This window comes from Emys orbicularis, chromosome 5, assembly GCF_028017835.1.
Source record: "Emys orbicularis isolate rEmyOrb1 chromosome 5, rEmyOrb1.hap1, whole genome shotgun sequence".
Classification (NCBI taxonomy): domain Eukaryota; kingdom Metazoa; phylum Chordata; order Testudines; family Emydidae; genus Emys; species Emys orbicularis.
This window is the reverse complement of record NC_088687.1, coordinates 8,558,953-8,574,193: the sequence shown is the minus strand read 5'-3', so window position 1 is coordinate 8,574,193 and position 15,241 is coordinate 8,558,953. Positions and strand designations below refer to the sequence as shown.

At 41.8% G+C, this 15,241-nt stretch overlaps 1 protein-coding gene across 5 annotated transcripts in view; it reads left to right on the top strand.

Annotated features, from left to right (window-relative positions):
• The first annotated feature begins 11,803 nt into the window (after positions 1 to 11,803).
• The window catches only part of EPHA5 (EPH receptor A5), a 309,701-nt gene continuing 306,263 nt past the window's right edge, over positions 11,804 to 15,241 (top strand). For 3 of the 5 annotated variants that reach the window (XM_065404782.1, XM_065404780.1, XM_065404781.1), the window contains exon 1: positions 11,807 to 11,860. In XM_065404782.1, coding sequence (XP_065260854.1) covers positions 11,822 to 11,860 — 39 coding nt within the window. In that variant the 5' untranslated portion in view covers positions 11,807 to 11,821. Of the gene's footprint in view, positions 11,861 to 15,241 lie in introns of all 5 variants that reach the window. The other 2 variants (XM_065404779.1, XM_065404778.1) reach the window with 1 other exon arrangement.

The window sequence follows — 15,241 nt, the reverse complement described above, 5'->3', positions numbered from 1 at the left end:
ATCCAAACATAATGTCAGTTACGCTTTTCTACTTGAATGAATTCAAAGGCAGCAACATGGTCATTATTGTGGATCGGAAGGCTCTGTTGGTGGTGGATAGGCTGGACAGCTGAAATCTTGTGAGGCTACTGAAAATGAGATCTGTCAGGGTAACTTGACAACTATAGTTATGTCTGTGCTGTGTCTCTTTATTTCTGTCCAGTTTAATAGTATGTGTAACATAATTTGATATTCACATTCTAGGGGGAAAAAATGCCTGTAAAGGATATCTGATGAGTGGACCTTTTAGGAGAAATCTCCCCCCCCATCCCCCTTTTGGATTATAAGTATTTTAAAAGCAGAAGTGGGATTTCGTTTTAGTCACTAAGGCCCCGATTCAGGAAAGCACCCAAGTACGTGCTGAACTTTAATCATGCGGTTAAATTCCATCGGCTCTGAACAAGGATGATCAGTTGATTCAGGGCCTTAACTTTATCTACAGCTCTCAGTCTGCCGTGGAACTACCAATGCTGCAAGTGGATAGAGAGCAGTCTGTGGCATTGTCCACACTAGAGTCTTGGAGGACATCTCCCACCGTTGGTGAGAGCACTAACATACACAGGGCTCAGTGCAGTTGCTGGCATTTTTACCCCTGTGTCATCCAGGCCAGCGCGGAGCAGGGATAGCTGACACAGCGGGAAAAATGCTGGTGCCCTGTTATGTTCCCATCATTGTTACCAGCGATGGGACTGCACCACTGGCAGGAGACTTCCCCTAAAGCTTAGTGCCAAATGCAACTTCGGGGGTCTACTGTCATGTCAGTACAGTGTGGAGTTCCCATTTTGAGCCTCATAGGTAGAGCTGGTCTTTTGAACCTCCTTTTTTAAATGAAAAATGGCTTTTTTTTAGATTAAATGGAAATCATAGTGGGAAAATGTCTGTTGTCAAAAGTTTTGGGGGTTTTCATAGAAAAAACAAAATGTTTTGGTTTCAAACTCTTCCATTTTCATTTTGTCAATGAAAACCCAGAACATCCCAAAGAAAACGGTACGTGAACATTTTAGTTTTTGTCAAATTTTTTCATGGTCAAAAGAACAAAAAAATTCCTGACTAGTTCTTCTTATAGGAATGATACAAATGTATCCTGGGACGAACTGATTACTCAGTCCCTGGTCTTGAAACTGGATCCATGCGGGCAGATAAAGCACCTTATTTGTGTCAGTGGGGTTACTACACACTGTGGCGTGGATCCGGTGACATAACCTTTTTATCTGACTCACTGATCAGTGCTGTACGTAAACAAACAAACCCACACCCCACCTGGAGAAAGGTTAACAGAGTGGGCAGCATCCCACCCATCCTACGCAATATGCTCAAACAGAAGTTACAGGCTTAATGCAGAAATTATTGGGTGAAATTCTATTATTTGTGTTCTGGTCATAATCATAGAAATGTCAGGCTGGACAGGACCTTGAGAAGTTATCAAGTACTGCCCTCTGTACTGAGGCAGGACCAAGTAAACATAGACTACCTCTGACAGGCATTTGTCCAACCTGTTCTTAAAAACCTCCAATGACGGGGAGTCCACAACCTCCCTTGGATGCCTGTTCTGGAATGTAAGGCTAGGTCTACACTAAGGGGTGGGGGGGGGTGTCGACCTAAGATACGCAACTTCAGCTACGTAAATAGCATATCTTAGGTCTATTTACCTGGCCGTGAGGACGGTGGCGAGTCGACCGCTGCCGCTCCCCGGTCGACTCCGCTTCCGCCTCTCTGCGGTGGAGTTCCGGAGTCGACGGTAGAGCGATCGGGGATCGATTTTATCGTGCCTACTCTAGACACGATACTTTGATCCCCGATAGATCGATCACTTCCCGCCGATCCGGCGGGTAGTGTAGACGTACTCTCACTATCCTTACTGCTAGAAAGATTTTCCTAATATTTAACCTACATCTCCCTTGCTGCAGATTAAGCTCCTTTCTTCTTGTCCTACCTTCAGTGGACATGGAGAACAACTGATCACCATCCTCTTTTCTAACAGCCCTTAATATATTTAGAGACTATTTTCAAGTCCCCCCTCAGTCTTCTTTTATCAAAACTAACCTTTCCCCATAGGTCAGGTTTTCTAAACCTTTTGTCACTTTTGTTGCTCTCCTCTGGACACTCTCCAATTTGTCCACAACTTTCCTAAAGTGCGGTGCCCAGAACTGGACACAGTACTGCAGCTGAGGCCTCACGAGTGCCAAGTAGAGCAGGACAGTTACCTCCAGTCCTTTACATAGGACAGTCCTGTTAATGCACCCCAGAATATTCGTTTGGGTTTTTTTGCAATATCACATTGTTTATTTATATTCAATTTGTGATCCACTATAAACCTCAGATCCTTTTCAGCAATACTACCACCTAGCCAGTTATTCCCCATTTTTCTAGTTATGTATTTGATTTTTCCTTTCTCAGTGATGTCATTTGCATTTATCTGTATTGAATTTCATTTTGTTGAATTCAGATCAATTCTCCAATTTCTCAAGGTTGTTTTGAATTCGAATCCTGTTTCCCAAGTTGCTTGCAATCCCTCCCAGTTTGGTGTCATCTGCAGATTTTGTAAGCGTCCTGTTCACTCCATTATCCAAGTCATTCATAAAAATATTGACTAGTTTTGCAGCAGCCCATTAGATACGCTCTCCCAGTATGACTACGAACCACTGATAACTACGCTTTGCATCTGGTCTTTCCACCAGTTCTGCACCCACCTAATAGTAATTTCATCTAGACCAAGTTTCCCTAGTTTGCTTATGAAAAAGGCACATGGGACTATGTCAGAAGCTTTACTAATATCAAGCTATAGCACGTCTACTGCTTCCCCACAATCCACTAGGCCAGTAACCCTGTCAAAGAAGGACATTAGGTTGATTTGCTATGATTTCTTCTTGACAAATCCATGCTGGCTGTTCCTTACAACCCTATTATCTTCTAGGTGCTCACAAACTGATTGTTTAATCATTTGTTTCAGTATCTTTCCAGATATCGAAGTTAGATTGACTGGTCTATAATTCCTTGGGTCCTTTTTGTTCCCCTTTTTAAAACCAGTTACTGTGTTTGCTGTTCTCCAGTTCTCTGGCACCTCGCACGTCCTCCAGGATTTCTCAGAGATAATTGTTAATGGTCCTGAGATTGCTTCAGCCAGTTCCTTAAGTATCCTAGGGTGAATTTCATCAGGCCCTGCTGACTTGAATACATCCAACTTATCTAAATATTCTTTATGGTCCCTTCTGGCCTTAAAATCTATGATGCAGACTCTAGCATCTTGGCACTTACTATAAAGGAGATTATAGAAAACCTACAGCAGAAGTGAGTCATCATAATAAAATACCAATATGTAGCTAATATCATTTTGTAGGTTCATTAAATTGTGTGTATTTTCTTCCTCTGTTGGCCTATAAATAATAGGTGCTCTCCATAACTTATGTTTCTCTGGAGTTGGTCTCCACTAGCATATAAATAGATATTTCCCAATTTTTGCATGGTATTTTGTTGGTCTTAACTCAAGGCAAATAATAAAAAACATCTGCTCCATAATGGCTTTGATTTCTTTTGGGGGTTTAGTCTTTCATTTGTTTTTGATTTCCTGGATTATTTTTGACTGTCACTTACTTTTAGGAGCACTTTTGGATTTACAACTTTGTAGAAATATTTAGCACAACAGGGAAAACAGCAGGAAAATGAATAGCAGCAGTGGTGCAATAAAACTGATAGAGATTGGTGAGGAAGAAAAAGTTTGACTGTGCTGATGGAGGGGCCTTGCTGTTCAGAATGTCTTGGTAGTGCTGTGAACTCCCATAAGAGGGAGGTGGGACTGTGGTGTAGCTCTGGTTTCTTGCTATGCAGTATATTATTTATCATATGCTTTGCCAATATCTTCCCCACCTTGAGCACAGGGAGACTGGAGGAGAGAATGGAATACTTCTTACTGGCTGATTCACAGAGCGGTGTTGTCCCCATTGTTGCTGGAAGCTTCGGTGGCTGGAGGAACTGCACCTCTCTCAGAGCTATTGGGGGATAAAATGTTGGTTCCTGTAAAGTAAATTTGGGGATCTTGACAACTATGTCTATCATATCAAACTTGGGCTTGCACATCACCTTTTCAGTTGCTTGGAAACTTGAAGAATGATGGAAGTGTATAATCCCATTCAAACGAACTGCCCGGGAAAGTATTGTAATGTAACTCAGTACCTTCCTTTTTATTTTTTCCTCCATGTCCTCAGTCAGGGCTCGATCCTGCAAAGTGCTGAGCACTCTGGCCCCAGTCCAACAAAGCACTTAACCACGTGCTTCGTTTCACGCATGTGAAGATTCCTATTGCCTTCTGTGAGATTTCTCACGTGCTTCAATGTCAGCATTTGCTTATGTGTTCTGCTGGATTTGAGTTGGAGTGCTTGGCACCATGCAAGACCCAGCCAGTCCTGGAGGAGGGGAAGCTAGATCAGAGGGAGGTTGAGAATCCTGGTGGGTGGAGCTCTCAAAATGTGGGGAGACTTAATCCTGTACAGGGAAAACAGAGAGGAAGCAGAATGGAAGAAAATAACTTCCTGAGGAGCGTCACACTGTTAAAGTTAGAACCTTACTGTACTGAGTGTGCTTGGCATGCTAGAGGAAATCAAAAAAGGGGTGAGCTGACTGGAAGATTTCTTGACAAATTGTGGATTGATGGGTCTCGTATCTTAGCCAGGAGGTCAGTTAGAGAGGGGCTTGTATATTTCACCCACAAGCGCCTCCATCTCCCTAGCGAGTGCCCATCACCGTGGTATCAGTGCTTGGTCTCACTTTGTCCGCAATGCATGTATTGATGTGAGCTGGTATGCTGCCCCACATCCCGTTTATCCAAAAATGCCTCTTCAAAATCCACTTTCTCTGACTGTCTCTACAATGCTGGCCCATGCTCCTCCATCAAAGTAATTAGACCATTAAAATATTAATTATACATTAAAAAGCAGAGCTTACACGATGGGTGGGTAACCACTGACTTCAATGAGAGCAGAGTTAAGTCAATGCTGAGCACTCTTAAAAATCCAGCCATATAAAACCATGTAATCTCATGACAGTATTTGGCATAATCCTCATCATCTTTCCCTAACCCAGCCTTCTTGTCTCCTGTCCTAGCTCTCTGTATTGTTGCAAACTCTTCAGGGTAGTGACTGTCTTGCTTTTTTGCCTGTAATTTGCCAATCACGCTTTATGCCCCCTCATGAACAATAATTATTATGTTAGAATATCCATAACGGGGAGTGGCAGCAGGATCTGTGAGTGGTGTTTTCAAAAGTGGCAGCATGGGGTAGAGGGTAGAGCATTGGACTGGGACACAGGAGACTGGGATTCTCTTCCCAGGTCTATCGCTGGCCTGCTGGGTGTCCTTGGGCCCATCATTTCGTCTCAATTTCCCATTTGTGAAAAATGGGAATAATGATGGGTCTAAATGAGCTGTTACCACTCAAGAAAGATCTTGCAGTCTTCGTGAAGAGTTCTCTGAAAACATCCGCTCAGTGTGCAGCAGCAGTCAACAAAGCTAACAGAATGTGCAGAACCATTAGGAAAGGGATAGATAAGAAGACAGTAAATATCATAGTGCCACTACGTAAATCCATGGTACGCCCACCCAGTGAATACTGTGTGCTGTTCTGGTTTCCCCGTCTCAAAAAAAAAGAGAAAGAGATATTAGAATTGGAAAAAGTACAGAGAAGGGCAATAAAAATAAATAGAGGTATGGAACCACTTCCATATGAGGAGAGATTAAAAAGACTGAGACTGTTCAGCTTAGAAAAGAGATGAGTCAGGGGAGATATGATAGAGGTCAATAAAATCATGACTGGTGTGGAAAAAGTAAATAGGGAAGTGTTATTTACCCCTTCACATAACACAAGAACCAGGTGTCACCCAATTAAATTAATAGGCAACAGGTTTAAAACAAACAAAAGGTAGTACTTCACACAACGCACAGTCAACCTGAGGAATTTATTGCCAGCGGATCTTGCGAAGGCCAAAAGTATAAGTGGGTTAAAAAAAGAACTAGATAATTCCTTGAGGACAGGTCCATCAATAGCTATTAGCCAAGATGGTCACAGGCACAACCCCATGCTCAGTGTGTCCCTAAACCTTGGTTTGCCAGAAGCTGGGAATGAGCGACGGGATGGATCACTTGATGATTACCTGTTCTGTTCATTCCCTCTGGGGCACCTGGCATTGACCACTGTTGGAAGACAGGATACTGGGCTAGATGGACCATTGGTCTGACTCTGTATGTCTGTTCTTATGATACTGACCTCCTTTGCATAGAGCTTTGAGATGTATTGATGAAATGAAAAGAACTGTTTAAGAGCTGGGTATTATTAAATGCTCAGGTTTGGTCCAGTTCTGTTCCCCTGAAGTCAATGGTTAAACTCCCATTGCTGTCGATAGCCCGTTGAAAAATCCCATCTTGTGTCTCTCGTATCTGTGCTTACTTCCAGCAATGGTCTCTACACTGCCATATTGAAGGGATTGGGAGAGGCCAGTCTATGTGGGGGTTGAAGACTTGGAGTAGAGGACCTGGTCCAATCTCCATCGATGGGATACAGTTTGTGTTCCGGGCAAAGATTCGTATCACTTCTCGTTTGGTCCAAACCGATCACTAATCACTAGTAAATAGAGCCCATCTGAGAATGTGCAGTTTGATCAAACCTCCCCCTGTGTGTTGTCCTAAAAAAATAACAGGCTCTGGTGTGAGTTTAGACTTAATCATCATTTATCCTACCCGGAAGGCATGAAAGCTAATGAGTATATAGATCCTGTGCAGTTTGGTATGTTTCTTTCGATCGAGCATTAGAGATAAGGGGGGCGGGATAGCTCAGTGGTTTGAGCATTGGCCTGCTAAACCCAGGGTTGTGAGTTCAATCTTTGAGGGGGCCACTTGGGGATCTGGGGCAAAATCAGTACTTGGTCCTGCTAGTGAAGGCAGGGGGCTGGACTTGATGACCTTTCAAGGTCCCTTCCAGTTCTAGGAGATGGGATATCTCCATTATAATAATTAGGGCTTGTGGGAGGGGTGTGCTTATGGTGAAGATGAAAAGTTTTGCACTTATTTGCTCTTTCATGTTCTCTGTTTTTAAGTTTGTTGGCAAAAATGTCTGAGAGTAAGTGTGTGTGCCTATGGGCTGTGTGGGTTCTTGCTGCGTCTTTGAGACACTCAGCACATTCTTCTAGCTGATGCTGAGTAGTAGTGGTATGAATAAATCACTCCTATTTAAATGCTGTTAGACTTATGGAGGACCAGTACCTCTACATATCAGGCATTAGTGATGGTCGCTAATGATTTTGGGAGTTCTATCAGTGGAAGAACTCCTCAAGTTGCACAAAAACTACAGGGCACAAACATGGGCATCAGATTTCTGAGCACTGAATTAGAGCCTAGGACTCTAATTCAGGAAATCTTCCCTGCTAAGGGCAGTACTTATGCACATGCTTAACTTTAAGCACATGATTAAACATGGACTGAAATCCTGTTGACTTCAGTGGGAAAGTTAAGCACATGATCAAGTGCTGTCCTGAACAGGGATGAATTTAAGCACATTTTAGGATGGGGGCCTAATTTGGGATCATTCCTCCCATGCCAGCTCCTAAGTTTGATTTGAATTGGTTCTGATGGAAGCCTGGCTAACTGAGCATTGCTGGTTATTATGAATAACGTGGGATGTTGCCAAATTGAGGCCTGGAGTGGTGTGTGTGTAATGTGTTGGTTAAAAGGTGTGTTGCACTGATGATTGTGGGATGGAATGTCATACCTGCTCAGGTGTGTGTCATGAGACAAGCCCAAGGACTGCTGTATCTAAAGGAGAGTTGCCTTTAGTTAAAGCCGCAGGAGCATCTGGTTTTTCGGAGCAAAAGGATGACCGCTCTGTCCTGGCTTTTGACTAGGAAACAGGGTAGTAAGAAGGTCTGATGCTTATACAGGTAGAAGGGAACAAGCAAAACCAATTGAAAATGGGCACAAGGCGAAAAGAAGTGCATTTATTTCACATCTGCGTGGAGTGGTTATAATCAGTGCTTACATAAGCCATTTTGTTTGCAGTATTTTTGCCTTTTCAGGCAATGTAGACTGATTATTGATTAAAAATACACTGATCTACTTCAAAGAATATCACAGCATTTTGGAAGATAATACAGGGAAAGTGTAGGAATCATTATTAGATAAGCAGCCCTCTTCATGCAGGTTTTGTCTGCCACACATTTTTTCTGCTAGTTTATACAAAACTCGTGCGGAAATCCTTACCCCCAGGCCGACCCTTTTATGCTGGGTAAAAGAGCCATAGCACCATAAAGGAGCCCTAAAATCCTGGGTGTGGCCATGGGATGTTCCCCCACAGTGCTGACACTGCAGAAGACTGCCATAAAGCTGTGAGGACCCCATCATAAGCCTTGGTGTAGATAGTGTGCTGGAGGCCACAGTGCGCACAGCTGCAGAGATCTGGGGCAGTTCCTGAAAGCACAGCCAGGAGAGTCTGGGATAATTTAGATAGCACCTCAGAGCTGTCTAAATGAGGCCGGGCGCCTATCCATCCCCTGAAGCAGCCCAGAATCAGGAGGGCACAAAAAGATAGCTTAAAGCCACCATACCCCCCGGTTGTGCATTTTGCACTGTGCCATAATTTCAGTGGAATCATGGGCCAAATTCTGGAGATTTTGCTCATTTTTTTACTTCCGTGGGAGTTGTATCTGTGGAAGGACTGAGTAGGGTTTTAAGATTTGGTTCCATTCATTTACCTCTCTAGTAGAAAGATTCGCATTGACTTCAGTGGGAGTTGGGTGAGCTCTTGTCATTCTGTATGGAAACTTATTTTTTTATTGTGGTTGATAACTGCCTCGAAAGTTATTACACCTAACTGCAGTATCACATTCCTCTTAGAAATTGATGTTGGATTAAAAACACCTTTTCGTACCCTTTTTGTGGATATTTAATTAATGTCTTACAAAGCAACTGTGTGGTATCAAACATTCCATCTAATTACACTCATTAGTGGCTTCTCCAGGACAAGTAAGTTTTAATTAAGTTGTACAATGTAAATTAATAGTCATTGTGCCCCCATTGCACTTTACAACAAGAATATACTGTTCTGAGCAATTTAATTACAACAATTGTAGTAGTGGGATTTATTGGTGACTCCGCCATTTTGTTTCAACAATCCTCTTTGACAAGTTGCAACCATACAATTGGGAGAGTTACTTAAAATGTTCATATTTATGTATATTCTTTGTGTAAGCTTGCTGTGTATTATGAGCGCAGAAGCTGCACCACTGTATAACAGTACCTGGGTACTGGATTTCCTGTTCCAGGTATATCCTGCTTCCACTGAAGTCAACAGGAGGATTTTTCCCATTGAATTCAGTGGCAGCAGAATCTGACTCTTATACAATAACATCCAGAGCAGTGGAGAATAATTGGGTTAAATCATTTGGTTGGTTAAACAGGCAGCCGAGGGGGGGCTGGATCCTGACTATATCCCAGCATCCTCCAGGAAGTCATTCCTGGTCTTATGGCGCTCCAGACTGGCAGCATAGCAAAGTCCCAATTTTGCCTTTGTTTAACCGGAAGGAATAAACTTGGAAGCAGCTACCCAGCAGCTGAGCTGCTGAAAGGGGCTAGAGAATTCTTGCTACACTCTCATGGAAATGTATTAGCTTAGACACAATCTAGGTGCCTGCTCTTGTGAGAAGGCACCCAGGTACCATGGTGATGAACACTGTATGAATCGCTAGCTAAGTGGCTAGTTTATAGGTACTGACTGTGGCTCCAGAGTTAAGGTTGGGGTCATTTTTTTCACTTCAAGTAGGGCAATTTAAGCTCCTTGTTTTAAAAAAGCCATAGCGGGCCTCCCCCCAATCTATGAGCAAAGACTGAATTTGCTGAGGATTTGTTTCAGTTAAATCTGTATTTCAGTAATTTAAAACAGTCTCCTCTGAGATTTTTTTTTAAAAATTGCTTTTTATTTTAATCTAATTTTTTTCCGCATCCTTCTAGTTAACAAATGGCTTGTTACTAAACCTTCAAGCTTCCCATAAATGTAAATCTCATTGACTGATCTGTGAATAATGGGCATATTTGAAAAACTAGGTTCTAATGAAAACAAATTATTAATGATCGGATGTAAACAATTGTAATTACTGACCAGCCAAGTACAGCTGATCAGGTCATTTGCAAGTAGTGGCATTGTGACGTCAAAGGTACTCAACCAATCCTCAGTATTCCGCTTGCATTAATTTGCATACTGCAGTCCAATTGGCTGAATTGAGTGTGTGTATGTGGGGGGGCTATACACATGTCAAGAGTTTTCATTGGTCCACTTGATTATCTGTGTGCAGACAGAAAGCACAATGGATTGATGGGAGAGCTATGGAGATAATGTAGCATATTATGACATGCTTAATGTTACATACACATCGTGTTAGTTCCCCTTCGGAGTGAATGTTTAGACTCCAAATGAGTGGCGTAATTTTCAAAGGGTGCTGAGAGCACAGCTGTTCCCATTGTCTACAAGAGGTTTATTTGAGTGCTTAGTACCTTTTGAAAATCAGCCTTGTTTACTTAAATGCCTAACCAATGACTTAGGATCCTAATTTTAGGTACCCAGTTTTGAAAATTGCGGTCTGAGTTTATTTTTATAATCAGTGTGGTGGTCAGAAATGAAAGGCTGACGGAAAGAAGTGGCTTTGAGGAGGGATTTGAATGAGGAAAGTGAGGTTGTGTGGCATAAATATAAAATCTATTGTGAAAAGGACATCTGTTCATGGAAGAGAAGTTTCCTCTTTGTCTGCAACTTTGTATGACAAGTTTCAGTCCCGAGACCATTTGTATCCGACAGTTTTACAGCTCTAAAAACGGAGCTAATAATGCAAAGCACAACAGACTCTTAACTACAGAGACAGCACCAAGAGCTGCTGCAATTTTTCTTAGCTTGGCTAAGTGTGTGTAGATTTATTTTTTAATTACACTCACTATTTGGACTACAGATTTTAGGGAATCCATGAAAAAATGTTATAAGCTTGGGAATAGTTTATTGCTGTTTAATGTAAATTGTTTTTTTAATTGCTTGTGTGGCTTGCCAGGGCAAAATTCAGTGAATTTAGCCACAGTCAAGCAGCCTGCAATTTACTCCAGAGATGTACAGTCTTTAGTGAAGAAATAGGCTGGAACTTTTTCCGACAGCGTTGTGTAAGGACTGCTTCCTGCCCACCACCATTTTTACAAAATAATAAAAGGGGCCCGCTCATTAATTTTTAAAGTGAGCTGCAACTTTATATTAACAGAATAATTTGCACTCTTTGTTCCATTTATAAATTACTGGTTGTTTATTCTTTATACTGCCGTAATCCCATTTGGGCATCAAGGGATGCTAGGGATTGTACGCATGTCATAAAAAAGACTGACTCGTGCCCCAAAGAACTTCGTCTGAAGCCCCAATCTTGCAGAGAGTTACACGGACATGTCTGGGTTTGTACAGCGCCTAGCACCACAGGATCCTGGCGCACAGCTGGCACTCCCAAGTGCTATGGTAATACAAGTAATTGAACTGCTTACCTGAGTAACATTAGGCATCTGCTTAAATGCCTGCAGGATTCTATTCTAAACATTGTAATAACTTGTCTTGATTGTATCTTATTTTAACAGCAATCGGATTCCCTTTCTGTTAATTGCCAAGTGCCCTTACCAGGGCCAGCAAAGTCTCATGTGTTTACTGACGCTTGTATCCATGCAGCCTCATTAAGGCTTTCTTCTTCTCGTTTCTGTTTAGTGACTTTACTGGACTCACGCACAGTCATGGGGGATCTGGGATGGATAGCCTACCCGAAAAATGGGGTAAGTCTCAGACGTTTGCTTTCTCAAGCCAAGAGCAGCACTAATAGTTTCCATTTTGAATGTAGATTTCTGTGTTGAAAATTCCCCTGAGGGAATTGTTGGCAATAGGAGGGGAAAAAAACAAAACAAAACAACAAGCTGTGACTGGAAAAAATGGAGCTGCATGGTCAGGGATTGATTTATTTCTGCAGCATTGCCAGCCCCACGGGTTCAAACATCATGAGTCAGACCGTCCCGCCCCAAATCACGACATTTTTTAAAAGTGATAAACTCTGAGTTCTTTTTCCTTCTCTTTTTAGAGCCATTGGGATGCACTTGGGTCATGTTTACATGCTTTTCTCTGCAATTGTGGTGGGCTAGAAATTTACTCTTTGTTTTAAATGAAAGCTGAGGGTCTCACATGACTCCAGGAGCTGGCACTTAAAAAAACAAACAAACTCCAAACAGTCATGTGATAAAATTCCAAGTGTTGGCAACACTGTAATATCTTTATTTATATTTGGCCTTATTTGCATCTTGTGAGTAGCCATAGTGAAAACAATGGGCTCACCCATGAGAGTGAGGAATGCAGGTAAGGGCTTTTTTGTGATTCTAAGAGACCCATCATCCCCGGGGGTTGTTCTTTGTTGTGGTTTTGCCTTGTATGGATGGGGTTGATACTGCGATTGCACAGAGAATTTTGATGAACAATGTCCTGCAAGGGGCTGAGCATTCCTGTGAGTTGCTGGGAATCCCCAGCTCCCGCACGCTCTGCTGAGTGGGACTGATAGGAGTCTTTAATCAGGAGAGGGTTCTGAAATACCATCCCTGGAGTTGTAGACAGTCAGTAGCTGTAAATGACTGCAATGTCATCTTGGAATCGAATTTTGATTGGCTACTGATTGTCATGCAAATGACAATAATTTATATATATATGGAAACAGAGGCCTAATTTGGATTGGTTGTACGCCAGCAGTCACTGATCGCCAAAAGCTGACTGTAGTTGTCTTTGACTTCAGACATGTAAGCGATTGTAGAGAACGGAGAGTTTCTCCTGAACTGCACTAGGGGCCTGATCCAGTTCTTTCCATTGATGTTAATGGAAATTGGATCAGGCTCTAAAGGCAGAGTTGCCCTTTGAGATGTGCATGGAGGATTTTGACTGTCGTAATGTGCTCTCCCTACGTGGGGATAATGATACTGACCTCCTTTGTGGATCGCTTGGAGATAGACAGATGAAAAGTGCTATATAAGAGCTAGGTATTATTATTACATGTGTGGGCATCTTAATGATCACATGCCAGCAGAACAACATATGGAGTTAAGATCAGCTGTGAAGATCTGAGTGGAGAATGTCCTGCTAACTAGAAGATTTTTTAGGTAGTGGATGAAATATTATTTTCTATGGTGCCAACCCTTTCTAGTATTTTTTTCCCCCCAGCATAAGAAAGCAGTATTGTATTTTCAGCAATACTAAAACACTATTACAGACATGAGTGCAGAAATCATAACAGCCCGAATGTCCCATAGATTTGTATGTGCATGTGCAATCCGGAGCAGGGAAGACGCTAACTGCTCTAAGCATAGGCCTAAGCTTTCTTTTTCCATTACCCAGAGAAGCTTTATATATTTACAGATTTACTTTCCAACTACCTCCCTTGCTTTAAAATCATAAGCTAGACCCATGAATACCAAATCAACTTGTAATTGAGTCAATAGAGAAGGATTTGTTTCTTAAATTAGCTTGCCCAAATCAATAAAAAGTGAATCAGGCAGTCAGAATTGGTTTTTGAATTGCCAGAAGTCCCTAAATTTCCTTCGTTTTCATGGGGCTTCATAAAAATTCATGAGGTCCAATTAGCCCAATTGTCTGTTTGGCCTAATATATTGGCAGTATTTTTCAAGTGGCGAGAAGTATCTTTCTGATCTACCTCCCCAACCCATTTATCACCTCTACAATCAGCAAAGCTCCAATCCACTCGTTTATGTAGTATTTCTTTTAAAGATCAGCCTGGTGTAAATATTTAAAATAACTCTCAGCTTGGCATACAGATTTGGAAGTGGGGAGCTTTAATTTTAAAATAAGATCCGAGGAAGGTGGGCTATTCCTTGGGAAGCCAGGTTTCTCAAGACAAATTTGTTGTTCTCAGGACATCCTTTGAGGGGAAGGTTCAGGGAATGGACACATACACATCTTTGCAGGAAGCAAAGGAGAAACCTTTCTGCATGCAACACTTCCTGTCAGTGAGAACTGTGTCTGGATATAGTATATATACTGGAATAACCCCTTTGCATCATATTTATCCCCCTATCTAATACCATCCTTCAGCTTCTATTCACGTCAAGAATTTTATGGCTACATTTATTATATCACTGTTGCAGGGATACTACAGTTACTATTATGATAATATATCCTCCTGAAACTCCTCCTTTCAGTAACTCATGCAGTTTTGCCAGTTCTCATGATTTTGAAATTTAGTATTTTGTTAAAGCTACAGCTATTAGAATCAAGAGATTGCATGAGAATCTCATCTTTCCTACAAAAATAAGCTTCTAGTCCTCATGGTTGCATAGGAAAGCTTGGGAATGTTAAGTGAATGGTTAACCCTAAAAGCCAGCTCAGATACCAGAAGGCAAATAAAAATAGGACCTAAATTTATTAGTTTAAAAAAAGCAAAAACAAAAAAACCCCAACTCACCCCCCCCCCCCCATGATATTTAAGCTGATTTCATGATTTTTGGACTGGACACATGATTTTTATGAACACTTATGATTTTCAGGACAGAATTAGACTCAGATTGAAATTCTCAACACTTGTCTTCAGTACAAAGATGAATAATTTTAGGGTGGTTTAGCAAAATATTAAGTTATCCTGAGAATGACACATGGTAATTTTCATGTTTTGAAATCAATTGGGTTCCATGGGGTGGTCAGTATGGGCAATAATTTTGTCTACATCCTGTTACTGCAAACGATGATAACTTATTATTTATATTGTGGAAGCAGCCTCAGTTTTGCTAAGCTGTTTCCAAATATACAGGAAGAAAATTCCTGCTTGGCCTTAATTCAGTCTGCCCCTGATCTCCCTGTCACCAGTGAAATGCAGAGTAGCGCCGTTGGTGAAAACCACTCCACCTGCATGCAGCTTGAGAAATGAAATCTATGAAGGTGGATTTAATCCAATCCAACCTGGAGCCAGGGCTCAGAGCTGTGCATGCCCTTCCCACAGCTATGTCTCCAGATACAAATAAGCCATTTTTTGCCGTTTCTTAATTAATTACAGTGGGTCAGACCCACAGCTGGTGTCAATCAGTGGAACTTCATTAAAGCTATGCCAATTTACATCAGCTCAGGTTCTGGCCCATTGACTTTGTGGTTCTTGGGGAAAGCACTGTAGGTTA